The 24,397-nt window shown below is 44.1% G+C and overlaps 1 protein-coding gene across 4 annotated transcripts; it reads left to right on the top strand.

The window, feature by feature from the left end:
• Nucleotides 1-1,906: 1,906 nt before the first annotated feature.
• phrf1 (PHD and ring finger domains 1) lies at nucleotides 1,907-22,833 on the top strand. Of its 4 annotated transcripts, none has more exons than XM_055939957.1 (19): nucleotides 1,907-3,132; nucleotides 4,147-4,271; nucleotides 4,389-4,508; nucleotides 4,637-4,833; nucleotides 5,118-5,201; nucleotides 5,490-5,623; nucleotides 5,829-5,920; nucleotides 6,069-6,241; nucleotides 6,632-6,767; nucleotides 6,959-7,083; nucleotides 7,195-7,388; nucleotides 7,609-7,737; nucleotides 7,833-7,978; nucleotides 12,572-14,306; nucleotides 14,444-15,747; nucleotides 16,047-16,123; nucleotides 18,562-18,750; nucleotides 19,165-19,293; nucleotides 20,365-22,833. In XM_055939957.1, the coding sequence occupies exons 2-19, from the start codon at nucleotides 4,184-4,186 to the stop codon at nucleotides 20,527-20,529; spliced, it is 5,217 nt and encodes a 1,738-aa protein (XP_055795932.1). In that variant the 5' UTR covers nucleotides 1,907-3,132; nucleotides 4,147-4,183; the 3' UTR covers nucleotides 20,530-22,833. The 4 variants fall into 4 exon arrangements, with proteins under 4 accessions (XP_055795932.1, XP_055795933.1, XP_055795931.1 ...); XM_055939958.1 differs by having other exon boundaries at nucleotides 4,099-4,271; nucleotides 6,069-6,226; XM_055939956.1 differs by having other exon boundaries at nucleotides 4,099-4,271.
• The last annotated feature ends 1,564 nt before the right edge of the window (nucleotides 22,834-24,397 follow it).

Below are 24,397 nucleotides of genomic sequence, written 5' to 3'. Positions count from 1 at the left end.
TTACATTTAGAGAAAGTCTGTCTGGACAGGGCCATTCCCACGACGGCATGAGGGGCAGGGAAGTCTCCCTAAAACCAGGTTAGCCGCTGTCACACGCACAGTGGAATTGGGATAGGCGCAATGTACGTTAGTCAGTGGCTTACCTGATTTCAGATTTGTAAGATATCCTACTAAATGCTAACTTGAGTGGCTGGGGGGGTAATAACACAATAATAGCATAGTAATAATAATAATATCCTTATCATACATCTTATTTGATATCAACATGGCAAGCAGATATAAACTTAATTGTGGCCTTAGGAATTTGGCAAAGCAGTTGCCTAAATAGTGTGAATCCAAATGCTGAAAATAACTTTTGGATTTAAAACTATATGGCAATCTCAGTTGGTTTGGCAGGCTAATCTTTGGCATTTTCATCTGAATTCTCGATACATTTCGGTTGTAAACTATTTAGCATGGTTCTCTTTTAATCTTATCAGTCAAAATTACAAATATGATCAACACTAGTGATTAATTCTACAACATAGGCCTATAACACATCATACACCCTGTGAAACATTGTATCTAGCTATTTCAAAAACATTTGGAAAATATTCTCATTTTGAACAGAATACAAAATTACACCAGATAAAAATATACAGTATAGCCTACTCACCAATCTCCCAAGTTTTATTTTTGAACAGGTCATTTGTAAGAGAAAATAACTCCAATAGCTCTTATGAGTGCTACACTTTAATGCATGCAAACACTGTAACTGTTTTCTGAAAAAGAAGGTACAATATTTCAATAAAGTTAGGTGCATTTAAAGAATAGCAGTGTGGGCTTGACAAACGCAGAAGTTCAGTCCACTTGCGCTACCCAAACCATGCCCACTCCCTTGCATCTGCAACCTGAACTGCATATGCAAATAATACAGATATTGGCGTCTCGTAAAGCCAGTGGGCAGTCATATTCCTAATGTACAGGCCGTCCAATAGACAACCAGCGAATTACAGCTCCAAGGGGTGTGCTTAACACCACCAATGGGTTTGGTGGATTTCCCTGAGTTATAGTTGGGTTGCGGCGCGTTCATTTCTGCACGTCTTACATTAGGAATGAACCATTTTCACGACATACATTTCCTGCAATCGGCAACATTAATCAGAAAGGCTTTCGCGACTAGATTCCCCCAGTGAAAAAATCGGGCGAACTGTGATGCAACATTGGTCACTTGAGTCAAGGGAGGTGTATTTAACCCATTTTGAGAAAAAGCGCTCTACCCTTTCTACTACGGAAAGTGGTTGAACTCTGTTCGCTTGTGTTCAGTGTTGCCATGAGGAGAGTGTGGTTGTGCACGTACCAAGGATGCTGCTGCAGAACAGTAGTGGAAGCCAGAACGAGAGAGAGCGAATGGCACAGACTGTATGATCTATTCTAGACTAATGTGGTAATGCAATCATGAAGTATTCAAGGCGCGTTACGGAGCATCTCAAATTATTTAGATGCCCTGCAAGACGCAAAGTGCCATGTCAGATACAATTGCCCGACACTCAATACCATTATTTAATACACGATTTAAACAGATTGATACTCACATTTTGCTGATAAATATATTATATTACCGTTTTCTTAGTACTCCCGTCCCCTGTTGACAATTCTCTTCATAATCATAATACTTTTACACATATTTCTAACTTGAATATTCCCACATTTCCTCTAACTACTGTACTGTCTGGTCCGACCAGATCACAGATCCAGGTCAGTGGGGTGGTGAGAGGCAACTCAGGCGGGTTCATCTGAATACATTTCATTCACACAATTTTCTTTTAATCGTGACACTATTTGCATTATTCATTCAACCATATAATTGTCCCCATCAAATATAAAAAATAACCTGCTATAGCAGATAGCCTAGTTTGCCTTGAGCGACGGTGTGCTATGCGTAAAACTGTTCAAAATTTGAACTTTTGACCGCGACGGATTGGTTGGTGTCAAACAATCCTTTTTTCGCCTCGGTGTATATAAAAACATATTTAAATAGTGCTGTGTGTGTCTGAAGCTTTATTGATACTGCCGCACAGGTTCAATAACATTACAAAGTGACCTGATTGAAGTCGAAGCCAAAGCTATCAACATAATATTGTCTGGTCGAAAATGCCAGACCATACCATTTACTTGATTGGATACAATCGGATACAGGGACAAATTATTACACGATAGATACAAGCAACAATTAAGCAGGAATGTCTTATGCTTTAGCCTATTATGTAACAGGCCCGTCCTGGTAATACGTCATTTTTACATCAACCAGCAGAGAGCGGCAGAGCCACATAGTATGTAGGCAACCGGTATGCCCATTATTAGTCTTATGATCAGTCCGGCTACACACAGCCTACAGTAAAGTTTCACGATTGGGTGGCTTTGCATGGGTAACCTATAAACTAGCTAGCCTAATAGGCAGCATAATGGTGAGCATAGGCAGTGGCATAGCGCTGTTTCGCCGGGCCTCGGAAGGTACGAGCAAGACGATGTGGTAGTTAAGAGTTCTGTGAGGAGAGAGGGGGTATATATTCAGGTCCCCCTGGTACACAGGGAACTCAAGTCTTTGAGCCGGTCAAAAGGGCTCGATCTTTGGCAAAGGGAGTGGGATGCGAGTAGTCAAAGGAGGCAATTGTATTGCGTGCACTGGTCAGTAAAGGAAGAAGTGTGATGTAGCAGTGAGGACGTTGTGTGGAATAGACTAGGGTTTGGGCAACACAGGTTTGAATGCCACGTTCTGGATGGTAGGGTGACATGAAACAGGTCTGTGTGATGAGTGTTTATCAGAGGAAAAGGTGGAGCATGTGTTGACATTTTGTGAACTGTGTGATAGGGAGAGATTATGTGAAAGCGTTAGGGGTTTGTGTGGTGTAGTGAGAGGAGGAAAGGGTTGTCTAGGGCTCTATTTCACTTCCTTAGAGGAACAGAAATAATGAAGAGAATTTAATGTAGGTAGGCTCCAGTACAGTAGGTGGTAGTGTATGCGATCCGCCAACCCAATCCCAAAGAAGAAGAAGAGTGCGTTCGGCCATTTCCGTCACTCCAGCCGGCGATGTCACTCAAGAAAAATCGTGGACTGAGAAATTACGCAAAACATGTCACTCACAACTGAGGGTAGGTGTAAACACACTTTGCATGTTCGAAATCTTTTTATTTTATTTAACTAGGAAAGTCAGTTAAGAACAAACTCTTATTTACAATGACGGCCTAGGAACAGTGGGTTAACTGCAGAACGACAGATTTGTACCTTGTTTGCTCGGGGATTCGATCTAGCAACCTTTCAGTTACTGACCCAACGCTCCAACCACTAGGCTACCTGCCGCCCCAAGTATACATTAACGTATGCCTGAATAAGGAGAAATTGTTAATGTATCAACATTATAGTATATGAATGTCACATGCACCGAAGATAACGAGCTTGCAAGTTATATTTAGACTCAAGCTAAAAATGGTAACGTTAGCTAACTAGCAGGCTATTCTCCAAAACAATGCAGATATCTAGCTAACATGCATTGCTAGCTAGTGTTGCAAAGCTAGCTAAGAATATTCCATAACTTGCACGTTTTATTTGCAAGAAGGTAAGTAGCTAGGTAACGAAGCGTATTTAAGTTTACCTAGTAACAACAGGCAACTCTTTTAGCCAGCATGTATGCACAGCAGCGCACCACCACAGTCGCGCAGCGTGTTTGTTGTTGAGGAAACTGAAGCAGCAGCAGCAGTTGTTAGCTAGCTAAGCTAAACAGCTTCTATAATCTTGAAAAAGAGAACTTGGTATACATTTTTACCTCGTTTGTGAGTCTGTGCTTGTTATTTGTGGCTGGCAGACTTTAACCTTTGTGTTAAATCTCTTGTCAATGGACTAACTAGCTGTCCACTTCAAGTGGCACTTGACTTGTGACATGCTAGCTGGTTTTCATATACCTCCTTCACATATCGCTATTTAATGAAGTGCTAATCTGATATTTCTACAAGGGTCTTTGTTTGTAGCAGGTGTCAATACTGAGTACACAGGAAAGCTTTGTTTGCGGGTGGACCAGGTGAAGAGCTGTGGCACTCATTTAAATGTAATGTATTTTCCAGCTACTGACAATTCATAAGTCTCACTTAAGCAGAGCCTTTGGAATTTAGCTAGAGATTGGTGCTGGAGGCTCTCTGATGTTCAGCCATGGACGAAGAGGACAGCCAGGATGAGCTGATCAACCGGAATGCCACCCACGGAAAAGGGAAAAGGCCAGCATTGTGGGCAATCTCAGGTATGGGCTCATATCCCAACATTTTATGAATAGCCTAATGAGCGAATCTTAGTACTATTGGAAAGAATATTGGAGCTAACTAAGGCTGTACATCCACTTTTCTTTGTCAACATCCAGATGAAGACTCAGATGATGGTGGGGAGGAATCTGAGGAGGTAGCTTCTGACAGTGGTGAGGAGGAGGAAGAACACCTCGATGGAGAGGAAGATGAGGGAGAAGAGGAGGATGATAGTGATGGTGAGAGGTTATGGAGATGTAGGCCACTGTACTCATAGGAAATAATCAGTAATGGTTCATGATACACTTTTAGTATCCAAGGTATAGACCTACTACTTGAGTTTCATAACCTCATACTTGTTCCTCAGATGATGAAGAGGAGGATGCTGTGAAGGAGGTGGAGGGTGCGGTGGGGGGAGTGTCTGCTGACTTGGCAGGTCTGAGCTCAGACGAGGACACCGAGAAATGTCCCATCTGCCTCAATTCTTTCCACAGCCAGCCTGTGGCCACACCAGAGAGCTGCAAACACTACTTCTGCCTCGACTGCATCCTTGAGTGGTCCAAGGTAGGGGGGTGACATCAGAGGGGGCAAGAAGACGGGTCAAGGGGTCAAAGCCTTTTACACACTTCAGTCTTCGTACAGACTCAAAATTATGATTTTGTTGTAAGAACTAGAAGACACTAACCTGTCAAATTGATGATCATCACTGAAACTACGGACAAGAGTCACCACACCTCAGCTTTCACTTTCAATCCTATAAACTGAGGTTTTGTTAAGACAGACAGTCATGATATGTTGAAGTGTGTCCAAATGTTGTGCTTCCAAGCGTGTTTTTGTTCTTCCCTCAGAATGCAAACTCCTGTCCTGTGGACAGAATAGTCTTCAATAACATCTACCTGAGAAAATGTTACGGTGGGAAAGTGCAGAAAATGGTGAGTTAAAAAAGTTCAGACTTTCTGTAGTTGAATATAAGTATTTTATTTGCCTTTGATCATGATTTCATGTTGTGAATGTGTTGGGGTGGGGTGGGGATGTCTTTGAGAGGTAGAGAAGTAGCTACTACAGATGGCATGTGTATTCCTCATGAAGGGTGTTTGATTTATTTTGTGGCAAAGAACATTATGGTCCAAATATTGTGCAAATATGGATCATGCATGGGAGCTGCAGACAGCCACTTTCCTCTCATTGCTCTATGTCCGTGTTGTGATGGTTGAGTGCAGATCACAGTGCAGAAGCCAGTGAAGGAGGGCCAGGAGGAGGTGATAGACCTGGAGCTAGAACAGACCAGCTGTGAGGTGTGTGGGGGGAGTGACCGTGAAGACCGACTGCTGCTCTGTGACGGCTGTGATGCAGGGTGAGACACAAGCTACACACCACTTGATCTTTCTTGTATTTTTCATGATGATTTCCTGATTGTATGACATCGGCAAATCAAAATACATCCATCTGGTCATTAAAATGAACCCTTTTACCTTTTTCCCCAGTTTTTTTTATGATGATCTGATCATGTCCATGTTAACCCCTAATTTCTAACCCATCATGTCTGTGCTCCATGGAAGGTACCACATGGAGTGTCTGACCCCCCCGCTAGACGCTGTCCCTGTGGAGGAATGGTTCTGCCCAGAGTGTCAAGCCAACAACCGCCATTCAAGTAATCAGTACTATTGAGTCATTACGTCTTCCTCTGGAGAAAAAAAGTGGACAATACTCTTTGTGTAAAGCAGTAGTACAGGTATTGTACAGTACAGGTAAGTCCTTTTACCAAGATCCCAGAGCTCATCAATGTTCCTGCTCCTCAGGGGGTTCAGAGGAGCAGAGCGACGTGGAGAGTCTGAGCAGCGCCCGTCCCACAACCAGTCGCTCCCGCCCCCGCACAACGGGCCCCACCCGGGCCATCGCCCGCACCCAGCAAAGCGAGAGGGTCCGCGCCAGTGTCAACCGCCACCGCATCACCCAGGCACGCACTGCACAGGTTTGGCATGATGCGTGTTGCTTCCTACTGGCTTCTTTGTTCTCCTTCACTCCGCTACTCACCACTAGTGTCAGCATCCCTTACTCTGTAGTACCGATATGCAGTATTGATATGAATGCTGTAAGCAAAGATTGTTTATTGAGCAGCATGATAATGTACATACAGAATTAAAAATTATGTTTTCCATCTATGTTATTTTGTCTCGTTTGAATGCGCTACTTGCACCAAGTAACATTTGACATGCAGGAATAGAATAGAGAGTCAGAGAGAGGTGGCTCTTCAGAGTGATGCTGCAGGCTGCCTCTCATCAGACGGCTGTGAAGTTCATGTCTTTTGACAAAATAGACAACCAAGAATCAGTAGAGTGATGCAGTGTTCCTCTGGTCTCAGGTTGCCCCCAGTTTTCTGATGCCACAGTCCACCTGGCTGGATGACACTATCAACGCAGTAGTGGCAGGACTCAACACAGCCGTGTACATACGGGACCTCACACCCCGTGCTCCATCCAGCCGACGACGCAGGACAGGTGTACACACACACAGACACACACACACAGACACACACACACACACAGACACACACACACACACACACACAGACACACACACAGACACAGACACAGACACAGACACAGACACAGACACAGACACACAGACACAGACACACAGAGAGCCTATCTGGGTTGTTAAAAGAGATGCATTTGCTCTGTGCCCACAGTAAAGTGCAGGAAAGGCAATAGTAAGAGGTCATCGTCTGCCACGGGTGAGAAGGGCAAATCTGCAGGCACTGGGGTGAAGAGGAGGAAACGGAGAGTGAGGAGGTCCAAGTCCAGAAGGAAAATGGTGAGACTTTACATTTTTAACACGTATAGCAGGAAAGTATAGTACCTACAACAGATTGATAGGAGTGCTCATGTTCAATCTGGCTGTGTGTATTTGCGTGTGTGTTTCTAGGTGGTGAAGAAGGAGCCTACGTCTCGTGGTCGTATAGCCCATAACCTGGGGATAGGGAATCCCAAATGGGGCTCATCCCTTCCCTCTGTGTACCGGCCTACAGAAACCACTCTGGGCAGTATGAGAGCTGACATAGGAGCTGCTTCGCTCTCTGTCTATGGAGACCCCTTTGACCTGGACCCCTTCACTGACAGGTCTGTCTCAGGCAGAACTCACAACCATAAGATAACATAGTACTTTATTCAACCAGAAAGTAGAAATCTCCAGTTAATGCCAGAACAACACTGAACATATAGACAACAATCATTTTTAACAAAACCATGAATTGAAAAAGAAACTCGGAAAATAACAAGCAATTGTGGAATGCACCCAAACCCTTTTCTGAATGTTGAGTGGTTGTTGATCCCACCCCAGGAATGAAGAGGAGGAAGAGCATGCCTCGGCCATGACATCACTGCTGGAGGCTAAGAGGCATGGCTTATCTCGCTCTGCCCTCCGCTCGCACCAGCCTGTGGCCCGACCAATCACTGCTGGCCTCTCCAGGTACCCCTTCTCATCTCCTCCCACGTTATGTTGTTACGTAGCTCACATCTTTCAATATGGCACATGTGTGACCTGTGGTTGCCATGGTGTTGTAGGCGGGGCCCAAGCCTGCCCCAGGTGGCGGCGTTGGCCCCAGTGCCTGACCTTCTGGGCAGCATCCTATCAGGACAGAGCATGCTGTTGATGGACAGCTCAGATGTGGTCATCAACAGAGACGGATCCCTCAAGGCTACCAAACCAGGTGGGCTGCTAGGGTTTCTTCTTTTAGTTCAATCTCTTGTCCTTTCTCTTTCTTTCTGCTAATATTTTTGTTTTCCGTATCTAATATCGGCTATTCAAGAACTAGTGAACGTCTTATTTAGGGCTGACCTCATTTAGTTGACTGGTCGATTGTTTGGTCGCCCAAGATGTCTTTAGTCGAGCAGTTACAATTTTTAAAATATATATTTTTATTTTTCCACTCTGATTCGTGCCTGTCTCAATGGACTAATCCATTGCGGAGGCCACGTGGATGGTATAGTCCATCACTCTAAGACATGATACTGAAATCCAATATGGTTATATTATGTAAAACGAATGGTGCAACACTAATAAATCTAATATTATTTTATTATTTTATGGATATGGTCGCTGTCCACAGTACTGAAACATCATCTTCGGTGTGCCGTAGAACTGGCGCCTTTCCCTATGTTGCTCTGTGCATAAGAGCAAAATGAACCAGCATATTGGGATTGAGAACAATGCGGCGGAGGCAGCAGAGATGAGGAAACAGCCCTTGCCTTAAACCCTATTCAGACAAGATTAGTTTTACTAGGGCTGGTCGGGTAATGTAATTATGTGCACAACACCACATCTGTCACTTTAGTTCTGTCTGAATCTGCCATGGCAGTAATTTGTACATGGCAGGAGAGTAACAATTCCAGCCAGAATAATCTACATTTTTTTGGTGAACTCCAATGTCTGAGTTTGACAGGTGTTGCTCACGGTTTGAGCAAGAAAACAATAACTGATTCGATAAATTGAACGAAGTGCTGCGCATAGCCATATATATATATATATATATGAAGGGACTACATGCATCAACTTTCACAGTGATTGCTTTTGTTCATATGTTTTGTGCTCATGAATAGCATATTGCCAAATGCACCAGTAAAAAATATTACACCTATTCAATGTAACCCTTGCTGTTAACAGATCTCAAAGCAGCATACAACTGACCTAAACGTGACCTAAAAGTTCACTTTCGCATCCATAGCCTTAAAATGCATCTCAAGTGCAAATGCACTGTTTAGCTCACGTCTGAAGGATGTGGGGCCTTTAGGACGTCTACTGCAGATCGCTGAAATATCCTACTTTCACACTTCGTCAATTAAAATATCATGGCAACGCTATACCAAAGATGGTTTGGTATGGTTTAGAAACTTGGGAACCAAGCTCAAGTTATCAGTGTAGCCCTGTTATCGTCTCGACTTGTTGAAATATCTTCACACCTAGAAAAAACCTCCAGGCTTCCGTCATAACTGTCATTTTATAGTAAAACATAATTACATGGGGCAGTTTAGAAAAAACAAATCCCGTCCGAATCTTTCTCTGGAATAACGCATATTCTGGGGTAATAATTACATAACCAACATTCTCTAGTAATACTAGTCCCATTGCGAATAGGGCTTAGCCTGATTTGTCTAAGCAAATTGAGGAGAGGGCAAACCCCAACTTAATTAGGTCTATAATCAATAGCCTAACAGTTAAATGTGCCTGGCTTTATAAATCATCCATGTTTACACTACATGACCAAAAGTATGTTGACACCTGCTCATGGAACATCTCATTCCAAAATCATGGGCATTAATATGGAGTTGGTCCCAACTTTGCTGCTATAACAGCCTCCACCCTTCTGGGAAGGCTTTCAACTAGATGTTGGAACATTGATGCAGGTACTTGCTTCCATTCAGCCACGAGCATTAGTGAGGTCAGGCACTGATGTTGGGCGATTTGGCCTGGCTAGCAGTCGGTGTTCCAATTCATCACAAAGGTGTTCGATGGGGTTTAAGTCAGGGCTCTGTGCAGGCCACTCAAGTTCTTCCACACCGATCTCACAAACCCTTTCTGTATGAGCCTTACTTCGTGCACGGTAACATTGTCATGCTGAAACAGAAAGAGGTCCTTCCCCAAAATGTTAGAATTGTTGAGTATATCATTGTAGCGTTAAGATTTCCCTTCACTGGAACTAAGGGGCCTAGCCCGAACCATGAAAAACAGCCCCAGACCATTATTCCTCCTCTACCAAACTTTATAGTTATGACTATGCATTGGGGCAGGTAGCGTTCTCTTAGCATCCGCAAACCCAGATTCATCCGTTGGACTGCCAGATGGTGAAGCATTCATCACTCCAAAGAACGCGTTTACACTGCTCCAGAGTCCAAGGGCGGCGAGCTTTACAGCACTCTAGCCGACAGTAGGCATTGCGCATGGTGATCTTAGGCTGGTGTGCGGCTGCTCGGCCATGGAAACCCATTTCATGAACCTCCAGACGAACAGTTCTTGTGCTGACGTTGTTTCCAGAGGCATTTTGGAACTCGGTAGTGAGTGTTGCAACCGAGGACAGACGATTTTTGTCCCGTTCTGCGAGCTTGTGTGGCCTACCACTTCTTTGCTGAGTTTTTTAAAAGGTTTTTTTTTAGGGGGTGGACCAACTTTAATATTGCGGATAGATTGTTGCTTCCATCAATGTAATTGTCTGCATCATTTCCTATCCCCCATATATTTTTTGTATGTATACAGTTGAAGTCGGAAGTTTACATACACCTTAGCCAAATACATTTAAACTCAGTTTTTCACAATTCCTGACATTTAATCCTAGTAAGAATTCGCTGTCTTAGGTCAGTTAGGATCACCACTTTATTTTAAGAATGTGAAATGTCATAATAATAGTAGAGAGAATTATTTATTTCAGCTTTTATTTATTTCATCACATTCCCAGTGGGTCAGAAGTTTACATACACTCAATTCGTTTTTGGTAGCATTGCCTTTAAATTGTATAACTTGGGTCAAACGTTTCGGGTAGCTTTTCACAAGCCTCCCACAATAAGTTGGGTGAATTTTGGCCCATTCCTTCTGACAGAGCTGGTGTAACTGAGTCAGGCTTGTAGGCCTCCTTGCTCACACACGCTTTTTCAGTTCTGCCCACACATTTTCTATAGGATTGAGGTCAGGGCTTTGTGATGGCTACTCCAATACCTTGACTTTGTTGTCCTTAAACCATTTTGCCACAACTTTGGAAGTATGCTTGGTCATTGTCCATTTGGAAGACCCGTTTGCGACCAAGCTTTAACTTCCTGACTGATGTCTTGAGATGTTGCTTCAATATATCATCTACATAAGTGTCCCTCCTGATGCCATCTATTTTGTGAAGTGCACCAGTTCCTCCAGCAGCAAAGCACCCCCACAACATGATGCTGCCTCCCCCGTGCTTCACGGTTGGGATGGTGTTCTTCGGCTTGCAAGCGTCACCTTTTGTCCTCTTTTTCCTCCTCTCAATGGTCATTATGGCCAAACAGTTCTATTTTTGTTTCATTAGACCAGAGGACATTTCTCCAAAAAGTACGATCTTTGTCCCCATGTGCAGTTGCAAACCGTAGTCTGGCTTTTTTATGGCGGTTTTGGAGCAGTGGTTTCTTCCTTGCTGAGTGACCTTTCAGGTTATGTCGATATATGACTCGTTTTACTGTGGATATAGATACTTTTGTACCTGTTTCCTCCAGCATCTTCACAAGGTCCTTTGCTGCTGTTCTGGGATTGCACTTTTCGCACCAAAATACGTTCATCTCTTGGAGACAGAATGCGTCTCCTTCCTAAGCAGTATGACGGCTTGGTCCCGTGGTGTTTAAACTTGCGTACTATTGTTTGTACAGATGAACGTGGTACCTTCAGGCGTTTGAAAACTGCTCCCAAGGATGAACCAGACTTGTGGAGTTCTACAATTTTTTTGTCTGATGTCTTGGCTGATTTCTCTAGATTTTCCCATGATGTCAAGCAAAGAGGCACTGAGTTTGAAGGTAGGCCTTGAAATTCATCCACAGGTACACCTCCAATTGACTCAAATGATGTCAATTAGCCTATCAGAAGCTTCTAAAGCCATGACATCATTTTCTGGAATTTTCCAAGCTGTTTAAAGGATCAGTCAACTTAGTGTATGTGAACTCCTGACCCACTGGAATTGTGATTAAGTGAAATAATATCTGTAAACAATTGTTGTAAAAATTACTTATCATGCACAAAGTAGATGTCCTTACCGACTTGCCAAAACCTATAGTTTGTTAACAAGAAATTTGCGGAGTGGTTGAAAAAGAGTTTGAATGGCTCCAACCTAAGTGTATGTAAGCTTCCGACTTCAACTGTAGGTAACAGAACTTTTCAGTTAGAAACTAAAATGCTGTGGTGCCTTTTCGCTGCAGTAGGGAGGAGAGCGAGACAACGTGCGCCAGTCACACAGGCACACTGTCATTTTTGTTTTAACCACGTGACCATTGGGCTCTTTCTTGAGTCATTTGTGTTTCTTAATTATTTAATCAAACAGTGTGCTTAAAGCATCAGACAAGCTCAGTGCATATGTAGTTGTTTTTATTCAAACACATGGGGGGATTCTGTCTATATATGGAAAAATAAGTTTAAACATTTTGACAGGAACAGGACGACTCGTCGACCAAGATTTTTTTATAGTCGGGGACAACCCTAGTTTTATTGCTTGTCTATCATTGAATTGGAAGTCTGTTGGATTCTGTGTTAAACAGCAGAATAAGGGTTAGTAAATGGTTGTCTTGTGTTTGTATTGTAGTGGGTGTGTCGTCTTTGTCCAGGCTGGGCAGCAGTAGGAGCAGCAGCTCTGGTGAATCAGTAGCCCAGAACCACTCAGGGATGTCCCCTAACCCAGCAGCAGTCAGCTCCCTCTCTCTCCCCACTAACGGAGACCTGGTGGTGGGACCCTCCTGTAGCCCCCTGAACAGGCCGTCCCTCATCTCCCCAGGGCCCTGCTCGTCCCCTCTCACCCCCTCACCCCCCCGCCCGGCCAGCCACAGCCAGACTTCCCCGCCTCCCAGACCCAGCCCTAGTCCTGGACACAGCCACTGGGGGGCCACTGGTGTACAACTCCCCCATGGGACCCAGAGGGAAGCCACCTCTACCTCCACTCCTATCCCAGACTCTCGGTCAAGTGGGAGGGAGACCGTGCCACCACAGCCCCAGGCTAAGAAGGCTGCCCCTAAACCAGTATGGGAAGCACCAGTATCGGTGCTTCCCAGGATACCAAAGATAAAACGGGAGAGTGGTGGGCTAACAAATGGCAGTGTCAGTAGAGGGGGTAGTAGTAGCTGTGCTAATGGTAATGGCTTCCCTGAGGCCTGTGTGAACAGCCTGGGTGGGAACAGGGGTAGGCAGCCAAGGGTGGACCAGCAGCAGCAGGGCAGGACAGAGGGCCAGACCCAGAGACCAGAGCGAGCAGGCTCTTTGTCTGCCTTCTCCAGCTCCTTTTCCTCTTCCTCTGATTCCCCAGCCAACCCGGCATTGGCATCCACGGTGTGCTTCCGGATCAATGCCAGTGGGAATGCGTGGCACGCCCGACAGCTTAGCAACGCCTCAGCAATGGTTGCCGCTGGCAACAGTCAAGAACCACTGTCCACGGAAGAAGAGGCGGCGAAGAGGAGAAGAGAGGAGCGCAGCAGCAAACAGAGGCCCCCGGCCACCTCACACACACAGGTCAAAGAGGAGGAGGGGGATATATACGACCCCTTCCACCCAACAGGCTCAGACTCCAACGCCTCAGAAAGTGAAGGAGAGAGCCATGCTGGGGGGAAACCATCCATGGCGCACAAGGAATGTGCCATCTACCAGGTGAAAGCTGAGGCAATGGAAAATAGGGTGTCACTGGAGAGGGATGAGGGCTCAGGAGAAGTTCTGGATGTGAAGAGCGAGGCAGACACGGCAAAGCCTTGTCACGGCCCACACAACGCACCCAGGTCTGGGATGACTGGCACCAGCACACCCCTGTCCCAGAGACATGTCCCTGGGAAGAGAGAGAGGAAAGAACAAGGGGGCGAGAATGGGCAGACGGGCAAGAGTAGAGAGCCCCAGAGCCAGAAGACTGATAATTTCTCATCCATCTCAGCTTCCAGCCACCACGTCAACAAGATGCTGAAGACCGAGATCAAGTCAGAGCCCCAGGACAGCCCCCCCAAGTCCCCGTCCTGGTCTAAATCAAACTCCAGGCCCTCAGGCCATGGGAGGAAAACATCCAAAGGTGGGGGGTCTTCCACGGAACGGCGGTCCACCTCAAACAGCCCGGAGGCAGGCAGGAGAAGGGGAGACAAGGCCCCGGAGCAGCAAGGGAGGAAGAGGGGAGACGAGGAGGATAAGAGAGGAGAAGAGGGGGGTGAGAGAGGGCCCAGGCGTTTAGAATCGAGGGAGAGGAGACTGCGTTGTTCTCCATCAGACAGCTCCACTTCTGAGGCCTCTGAGAGATCTCGCAAGAAGAAGACACGGTCATGTTCGCTCTCCAAAGACAGGAGGCGCTCCAGGTAATAATGTCATTCTGTGATAATGTCAATTCTGTGTGCAGTGATTTTGTGGTCTTTTAATAATAATATAATAAATTATGAAATATATTCTAGTATATACTGTTATTATAATAACTCATATTATTATTTTGATTTAGGTCGAGGTCGGGGTCTGGCTCCAGCAGCAGAGAGCGGCCCCAGAGTAGGAAGCAGAAGATGGGGAGCAGGGAGAGGAATGACAGCAGAGGAAGTGAGAGAGAGAAGGGTCGGCCATCAAAGACCAAGAAGCGAGGTCGCTCGCAGTCTCGCTCGCGGTCCAGGGAGAGGAGGAAAGACCACTCACGATCACAACCATCATCCTCTGGGTCAAAAAACAGGGTTGATGTGCGGTCAAAAGACAAGAAGAGGCCGAGGTCCAGGTCGCGGTCCAGAGAGAGGAGAAAAGAAGAGGGGTCGTCACATGGCACACACAGACCAGGGTCTTTCTCAACCACCTCCTCCAAAGAGCTAGAAGAACAGGAAGAGAAGAAAAGAGAGAAAGCGCTTACTCGGAAAGAGGAGAGAGAGGCTGAAGCAGAGAGAAAAGAGCGAGAGATCAAACAAGAGATGCCTTCCTCTTCTTCAGGACTCAAACCTCACTCTCTCCTCTCTGTCTACCAGGTGAAAAAGGAGAGTGACGGCAATGAATTTAGAACAGAGAAGCACGCCTCTCTCTCAGCAAAACTGCTCAAGGAGTCGAAGCTGCTCAAAGAAATCAAAAAAGAGATACTGCCTGCCTTTGATATGTTTGAAGAATCACTGGATAGTAAACCAATCAAGGAAGAAAAACCTCTGTCAATGTTCAGCGAGTTCAAGGACTTGCAACAGCACAAGGAGATCAAAAAGGAAAAACCTCCCCCCCTCATAAACGAGGCGTGCGCCCTCCCCACCTCAGACATAACCGAACAAAAAGACCAGGTATTAAAGGAAACCAAGACTGAGCCCATCTGGCTTGAGCTGCCTCAACAACTGACCTCCATCACTGCTCCCCCCACAGGCCAACCCAGCCCCAGCTTCTCAACACTCCGCACCAACCCTGTCCCTGCTCCTTCTCAGGCTGCAGTGACTACAGCCTGCCAGCAGGTGGCCCCATCCCTGCCTCTAGTACCAAAGGCCCTCACAGAGACCCCTCCATCTGTCCAAACCATCCCAGTGAAAAAAGAGGTAGAGGAGCATTCCGACTATGAACTTGATGACATGGACGTGGACATGATGCTGGACAGTTTGGACTATGTGAAGAGTGAGAAAGCAGAGCCAGGAGGAGAGAAAGGGGAGGCTGGGGTTAAAGAGGCGAAGGAGGGCGAAGGGGAGGACGAAGAGGTGAAGACAGTCACGCCAGGTGTTAAAGCCAAACCCTCGGTGAAGAGAGTCACCTGGAACCTACAGGAACCAGATGGACCACAGCCAGAGAAGACTGGCAGTAGTGAGTATTATTGTACATTTTCAAATATTCTACATTTTATATTCTTATTGTTGAGGTGAACCTCCATGTAAGCATGTCATTGTACTGTGTACACCAAGTGTTCCTGTGCATATGACAAAGAAACGTAATTCATTTTGTATACAATTTAAGCCTACCACAATCAGGATTGACCCAATCAGAGCCCTTACATGTTGTATTACAGAACTTTTTCTAGTCAGCTGTTTGACTCCGGTTCAGAAACTACCTCTAATTCACATAACACAGAGAGGGTCATAGCGCGTGTGTATTCTCTGTCTCAGAGCTGGCCCTCTACAAACTGAAGCTCAAACAGGAGGGAGCTCGCAGACCTGCCTCCTCCACCCAGGCTTCCAATCAGGTATGGCTCAGCCACCTCGTCACATACACACCTCTTCCTTACTTCTCAGAAACATAGATGCATTTGTGCATTAGGTTGGCCTGCCTACTTACCTAGATAACTATTTTGTGCTTCAGGCCTCTACTGCTGTTTGCTGCCTTTCTTTCGTGCTAATATGTACACTGAACAAAAATATAAACACAACATGTAAAGTGTTTCATGAGCTGAACAAAAAATGAGTTTCATGGTTTCATGAGCTGAACTAAAAATCCCAGAAATTTGCCATACTCACAAAAAGCTTATTCCTCTCAAATGTTGTGCACAAATTTGTTTACATCCCTGTTAGTGAGCATTTCTCTTTTGCCAAGATAATCCATCCAAGGTGTGGCATATCAAGAAGCTGATTTAAAAAGCATGCTCATTACACAGGTGCACCTTGTGCTGGGGGGCAATAAAAGGCCACTTTTAAATGTGCTGTTTTGTCACACAGTTTTGCCACAGATGTCCAATTTGTAAGTCGCTCTGGATAAGAGCGTCTGCTAAGTGACTTAAATGTAAATGTCTCAAATTCTGATTGGCTAGGCCTGGCTCCCCAGTGTGTGGGCCTGGCTGCCAAGTGGGTGGGCCCATGGCTGCACCCCTGCTCAGTCATGTGAAATCCATAGATTAAGGCCTAATGCATTCATTTAAATCGACTGATTTCCTTATATGAACTGTAACTCAGTAAACTCTTTGAAATTGTTGCACGTTGCATTTATATTTTTGTTCTGTATAGTTATGATCAATGTTCCCCCTCATTTTTGTTGTTGTTGACACTGAGCAAATTTCAGGTCTGCTGAGTTCAAATTCTGTGCAACTTCCAGCGCGTGTTTACTCTGAACACTGCGGCTGTACCCTCTTTAAGTTAGTTTTAATGGCGGTCGAGTAGGCTACTGTGGCTATTTGATGATAATGTATGTCTACCAGAGTGGCCTACCATCAAAAACAATGGACAAAATGTATCCCATTTTAACATGGAGATAGCTGTTCTATCATTCAGCCTGCAGTAGCAGCCAATGTGTGGTGTTCAATGTAGGCCTACATTCCATGAGACTTTAGAAAAAACATGCAGGGCTGGACACTAACCTGTTTATCCACTTGTCCTTCAGACAAGGAGGTGACTGAAAATGTTGTTGTTTGATGCAGGAAACAACTTAACAAAATAAAATGTATTATTATTTCCATACCATTATTACAGAGAATCAGACACATTATGCTACCCTCTGCCTATTGGCTACTTTCCCTTTAAGACAAAAAAAGCTCTTGCTTTTCAAAGAAGTCTAGAAATGTACACGTTTTGTGTTCTTGTAGTCAGCAATAAATAACTGGGCTAATAACTCACTAACTGGCAAAAGATATTAACAAAATGTGCATACATGGCTACATGCAGCTCTTGCTTTGATCTCAAAACAAACGCATCTACTCAAGACTACAGCTGTAAAAACAGTCCAGTACTGGTCTGTGTAAACTGTAGAGAATAGGGTGAGTGGTGCGCAATATAAACCTACTCCGAAGCGTTCTGCGAACAGCAACATCTCGTGCATAAATCGTTTTGTTTCGATATGTTGCATTGAAAGTGGCTAATATTTCATTGACTCGATCACAATTTCAACAGTAAAGGGAAACCAGAAAGTTGAGTGAAGTTCAATATCGTGCTTCTCTCCGTGTGTGCCAGTCTGGGGGAGCTGCGTAGCAGTCTCAGGTCTAGTTTAGAGGGAACTTTGGTTATGATCAATCAGTATGGAATTCACTATGAAATGGCACCTAGTCACAGCATCATACTGCTGGCCGGTCATATCAATAATATAAAGTAGACGTACTGATGATCTTTACAGATATCTGTGATTTAGTGCTCCAAAACATTCAGCACAAAATGTTTCTGTAATTAACATGCATCTCTCCTGAAAGGCCACAGAGTGGCAGTCTGTCTTTTTTTTTTTAACTCGGAGAGCAGTTGTTGTGGCTGTCAGCGTAAAGCCATTGCCGATCACATGGGTCTATAGAGAGATCATGTGACAGAAACTGAAACTGATAAAGCAGCGTTTCACAGTGAAATGAAAGTACAAGCCTTTCTTGGGAAATATAAACTGTAGAACGGAAGAATGTTACACGTCAGAGGCTTTTATGTGCTGGGAATACCATAGCACAATAACACAATTCCTGCTAGGTCTTGATGAGACAATAGATGGTTGAGATATATGCCAATGTTTATTTTATTAGTTAGGTAATATTGCTGTTGTGATTTAAGAACATGAAATACAATAGTTAAAATAAAAATGTTAATATTGTACTGTAATTTACCAACACCTAAAATATTTTGTGTAATTCCTCCATTAACATAAATGCACTATTTATGTGAACATTTAACTTGCGCACACATCTCAAATTGGGACATAGTCAGTAAACCTTCGTACCCATAGGAGGCCGCCTTGGGTGCTACGTCACCACCTGACCCCAAGGTTCAGAGCACCAAGAGGGCCAGTGTGTCTGTAGTGCTCCCCAGTGCGCCCTCCAGCTCCAACAGCCTACCACAAGTAGGGCTCTCCAAACCTGTCCAGGGGGAACCCAATGAAGCCCCAGGAGAGGATGATGCTTCCAGAAACGATAATGTGAGTCTGAGAGAAAGACAATAATGGTCTTCAAATGTATCATTGCACACTTGGGTGATATCTATGTGTATACAGTGCATTCAGAAGTATTCAGACTCCTTCCCTTTTTCCACATTTTGTTATGTTACAGCCTTATTCTAAAATTGATTAAATTGTTTTTTCCCCCTCATCAATGTCCATTGTTTTTCGCTTTGTCATTATGGGGTATTGTGTGTAGATTGATGAAGAAAAAAATACAATTTAATAAATTTTAGAATAAGGCTGTAATGTAACAAAATGTGGAAAAAGTCAAGGGGTCTGAATACTTTCTGAATGCACTGTATATATGTCCTTGTATACTTCTAGCCAACAAATGACCAGACCTCTTCATAGTGTAGTAGTGTATGTTGACTAATCACCGGTGTCTATCCTCAGTACATAAAGAAGCTTCACATGCAGGAGAGAGCCATAAAGGAGGTGAAACTGGCAATCAAGCCCTTCTACCAGAAGAAAGACATCACGAAGGAAGAGTACAAGGAAATTGTACGCAAGGCTGTCCAGAAGGTATACCTGATAATTGGCTCAAAATTTGTCATGTGGTTTGCAATTCCAAATTAAAATGATTTTTTACGGGAACTGGAGAACATGCACATAATAATGAAACCAAAGATGTTTATCATGGGAGTAAATCTTTAGATCAGGTGTCTTTCATTGGTTGATGTAGGGGCTTGTCCCAACCTGTGTAATATGAGAGTTTAGATTTACAAGAATCGACTGAGTCTTCCACTAATTCTTGCAGTACATGATGAAAGACAGCCTGTGGTTGTTTCAAACTCATAAAAGACACACTGTCATCGCCTTATGCCCTTGGGAAGATTGGAACGTAAGCCCCTCAGCCCTCGTTTTTGATCGAGTTTGTGAGTGTACAATTATGTTCACTTCAGGGCCTGAAACACCCCATAATTCAATTCGCGATGATTGTACATCCGCTAAGAAAAGTCAGCCAAAACTTAAAACCTCAACGTTAATATGGATAAGTCAACATACAAGTGTAAGTGAAAACTGATGTAAAAAGGTTAGAAATTGTGCTACTAATGCACATGACGGCACAAACACGTCTAGTAAAAGTAATTATGTTTTTGTTTGGTTATCGTTTGGAAATTGTAGAAATAAAAAAAAAATCTTCAGAAGTTCCAGCTAGGCAGGCTAACATTAGTTAGCTAATTCATTTGCTAGTTATCATACAGTAGATTTAATAATTATATAGTTAATATAAGTAGACATGCAATCATAATTGACTGTAGCACATATAAAGCACCGACAAGCTACCGGTGGCTGAAAACACAATCATCAAGGGATGAACAAGTGACAATTTTCCGGGCAAGGGGGGGTCCTTTTAAAAATCATTCCTCCCTCCCTCCCTCGCCCCTTGCCCTGCAAGTGTAAACACGTCAGATGTCATGATACGTCATCAGAAGTGTCCACTTAATTTGAGGGCTGAGGGGATAGGGTGTGTCTTTTAAGTGTTTGGAATGCAGCCCTTGTGTTTCACCGTGGATTAAAAATAAAATAATTTGACTGTTTGTAAATTGCTTCTCTAACTTGTATATGATTTGTTTTCCATTGTGATTCCAGATCTGCCACAGTAAGAGTGGAGAGATCAACCCTGTGAAAGTGGCCATCCTGGTCAAAGCCTATGTGGACAAATACAAACATGACAGGAAACACAGGAAAGGAGAGGATGGAGGGAAGACAGAGGAGGCAGAAACTGATAGAACAAACGATCCAGAGACCCCATGAAATCATCCACAAGCACTCAGCCATATTCAGCCATTTTCACTAATTTAATAATTTCTGTTATCTTATCATGTCACAGGTTTTTAGGAGACTCAAGCAAGGGCTTAGAGAAAGAGTGGCTCCAAATTTGATTTGTCTTTCATAGTTTTTAGGTGCGATAAAGTTATGTTCTGTCCATAGTAATTCACAGTTTCACAAAATCATAGAAGAGCCGTTTCGTTGAAAGAAGATGTGCAAGTAACTTTTACTGCACCCAATGTTGTCTGGCACTTTGATTACCACTGACTGCCAAGCATCTGTTTTGAATTGAATTTGTTTCCAGGTTCACCCGGGGCCAGACCATGTAGATATACTTTGTTGGTCTAGCTTGGTCTACTCTGTATGAGGCTAGCACAGAGATTCTGTCTTAAAGAGACAGCTCTCAGTCAGATAGCCTTTCAGTCAAGAGAGGCTAAGGGATAATGTGAAGCAGCTATTTCTACTGGCAAAATGTCTGAATAGAAGCAGTGGTGGCTTTTTATTTTGTATATTTTGGGTAGTAGAGGGGTATTTTTAAAAGAATGCCACAATGCAGAAAAATACCAGTATGCAATTTTTTTGAAAAGGAGAAACAATTATTTCAGATTTTAGATTTGGTGTAAATATTGATTTTGAATGATCATTATGTACGCCCTTCCAGTTGTTAGCAGCCTACCGGAAATTCACAAATGTATATTGTTTATGGTCCTGGATGAAGTTTGTTGTTTTTGTGAATGTCTCAGTGCTATGGAACTGTGGATCCGATGGAGTGCTGGTTGACCATACAGTATGTGGCTCTGCACATAGTGTCTGTCCTCTTCAGTGGTGCTCAGATTGTCAACGCTCCTCTGGTCTCTATTGGCAGAATACTAACTTGAGATGAGGGCACACAACTCAGACTTCCTCAAAAAATCTCCCATTGATCATCAATGCATGGTTGTTGAGAAAGTTTGAGTTGTGTGGATTTTCTCAAGTTTGGACTAGGCCCAAAGTGTCTACTGGTTTTAATCCTACCTTTTCATCAGGTTTTGATTAAGACAGTAAACCAGGTGAGGTGACTGCATTCATCAGCTTTAATTTATCAATTGACCAGTCATTTGCCAATGATTAGTGAAAACCAGCAGACACTGGAGTTTATATACGTTTTGTGAATACTGCACCTTCACCTGTTTTTTCTCTTAGTTTAACGTTCATCTAGAATCAATTGGCTAGTCCTGTTGTATATTTGTAACAGGCTAACAAGTCATAAGACAAAGCTTATCATGCCTGTCTTGCAGCCTAATCAATGTTTTTCCCATTTCTTCACACATTCACACTTGGTTATGAACTCAACTAGTTGCTCACATTTCTTCTGAAAGACTGTTCAATTCCAAAAGCTTATTTTCCAGTTTCAATAATGTGCAATAACCCTTATTATTGACACTGGTCGGCCAGAGTTTGTTCTTTGTCACAAACAAACTAGATTTGTTTTAGTCCTTGCAAATATTGGCACACTTGTAGTTGCGAACTTGGAAATTGTTAATCAAGTAATAATCCATAATCCTAGTTAAGGCCAGGATGTTTTTGATAACGACATGACCTGACAAACACTCTTAACGAGGGGCCAAAGGATTTCCTAGTCAGGTGTCGTGGGTGGGAGAAACCCCTGGCCCTAGTCATACGGTATTCAAATCATGCCATTCGTAATCACTGTTTCTCATTGGTGGAAGTGGTTCACTTCCTTCCTGCTAATGAATACTTCTTACAACTGTACCTGAAAACGGTTGACCTTCTCTACTTATTTTCAAAGACTCCTAGATCTCTTCTAAAAGTTTATTTGTAGAAAGGTGCGTTAAAGTATATCCCCCTATCTTTTCCATTTTGTCGTTGGCATGTTCCCATTCTGTGTGTGTAGTAGAATGGATGTGTGTGGACCTGCCTTGGACTGGGCACCTGTCTTGTCCTATACCTATATTCACATTTCAAATCGGTCCCTAGATTATATCTGCTTGGCACTTCTGTAGACCTAAAAGGATTGGATTGGTGTATCAGAGGGCCAGATGGAGTTGCTACCAAATTGTGTATACTGTACCTGCAGTATCTGATCCTTTCAGATCTACTTGAAGTGTCTTGGGGTTGATTGGAATTGAGCTTACGTACTTTGTTTTTGAGAGGAGTGGGGAAAGGAGGTGCTTGAGTTAAATGTATTTTGTTTTTTCTCCTTCATTACTTGATCTTATAGGGCAAGTGCTTCAGAGGGAACACAAAATGATAACTAAGTAAAATAAAATACATTTTTGTCCCAATTTACTTCTGTGGTGTTGATGTTTTACTAACATGCTAAATTTAAGGGTGGGGTGAAGATATATTTTGTTACTGATTGGGCAACATTTGATTATATAAGGCTGGATATTTCACCAAGAGTCGGGGTTATATTATTTTCAGTTCAATTCCCGTCAAATGTTAAAGCTAGAATCCTCAGTTGCTACATCCATTTTTGGACTTATAAATTAATATACACTATTTTTTTGAGCAAAGGGAACACTTAAACAACACAATGTAACTCCAAGTCAATCACACTTCTGTGAAATCAAACTGTCCACTTAGGAAGCAACACTGATTGACAATAAATTTCACATGCTGTTGTGCAAATGGTATAGACAAAAGGTGGAAATTATAGGCAATTAGCAAGACACCCCCAATAAAGGAGTGATTCTGCAGGTGGTGATCACAGACCACTTCTCAGTTCCTATGCTTCCTGGCTGATGTTTTGGTCACTTTTGAATGCTGGCGGTGCTCTCACTCTAGTGGTAGCATGAGACGGAGTCTACAACCCACACAAGTGGCTCAGGTAGTGCAGTTCATCCAGGATGGCACATCAATGTGAGCTGTGGCAAAAAGGTTTGCTGTGTCTGTCAGCGTAGTGTCCAGAGCATGGAGGCGCTACCAGGAGACAGGCCAGTACATCAGGAGACGTGGAGGAGGCCGTAGGAGGGCAACAACCCAGCAGCAGGACCGCTACCTCCGTCTTTGTGCAAGGAGGTGCACTGCCAGCGCCCTGCAAAATGACCTCCAGCAGGCCACAAATGTGCATGTGTCTGCTCAAACGGTCAGAAACAGACTCCATGACGGTGGTATGAGGGCCCGACGTCCACAGGTGGGGGTTGTGCTTACAGCCCAACACCGTGCAGGACGTTTGGCATTTGCCAGAGAACACCAAGATTGGCAAATTCGCCACTGGCGCCCTGTGATCTTCACAGATGAAAGCAGGTTCACACTGAGCACATGTGACAGACGTGACAGAGTCTGGAGACGCCGTGGAGAACGTTCTGCTGCCTGCAACATCCTCCAGCATGACCGGTTTGGCGATGGGTCAGTCATGGCATTTCTTTGTGGGGCCGCACAGCCCTCCATGTGCTCGCCAGAGGTAGCCTGACTGCCAATAGGTACTGAGATGAGATCCTCAGACCCCTTGTGAGACCATATGCTGACACATGCACATTTGTGGCCTGCTGGAGGTCATTTTGCAGGGCTCTGGCAGTGCACCTCCTTCCACAAAGGCGGAGGTAGCGGTCCTGCTGCTGGGTTGTTGCCCTCCTACGGCCTCCTCCACGTCTCCTGATGTACTGGCCTATCTCCTGGTAGCGCCTCCATGCTCTGGACACTACACTGACAGACACAGCAAACCTTCTTGCCACAGCTCGCATTGATGTGCCATCCTGGATGAACTGCACTACCTGAGCCACTTGTGTGGGTTGTAGACTCCATCTCATGCTACCACTAGAGTGAGAGCACCGCCAGCATTCAAAAGTGACCAAAACATCAGCCAGGAAGCATAGGAACTGAGAAGTGGTCTGTGGTCAACACCTGCAGA

Source organism: Salvelinus fontinalis, chromosome 12 (assembly GCF_029448725.1).
Source record: "Salvelinus fontinalis isolate EN_2023a chromosome 12, ASM2944872v1, whole genome shotgun sequence".
Lineage (NCBI taxonomy): Eukaryota > Metazoa > Chordata > Actinopteri > Salmoniformes > Salmonidae > Salvelinus > Salvelinus fontinalis.
This window is presented reverse-complemented; position numbering and strand designations above follow the sequence as displayed.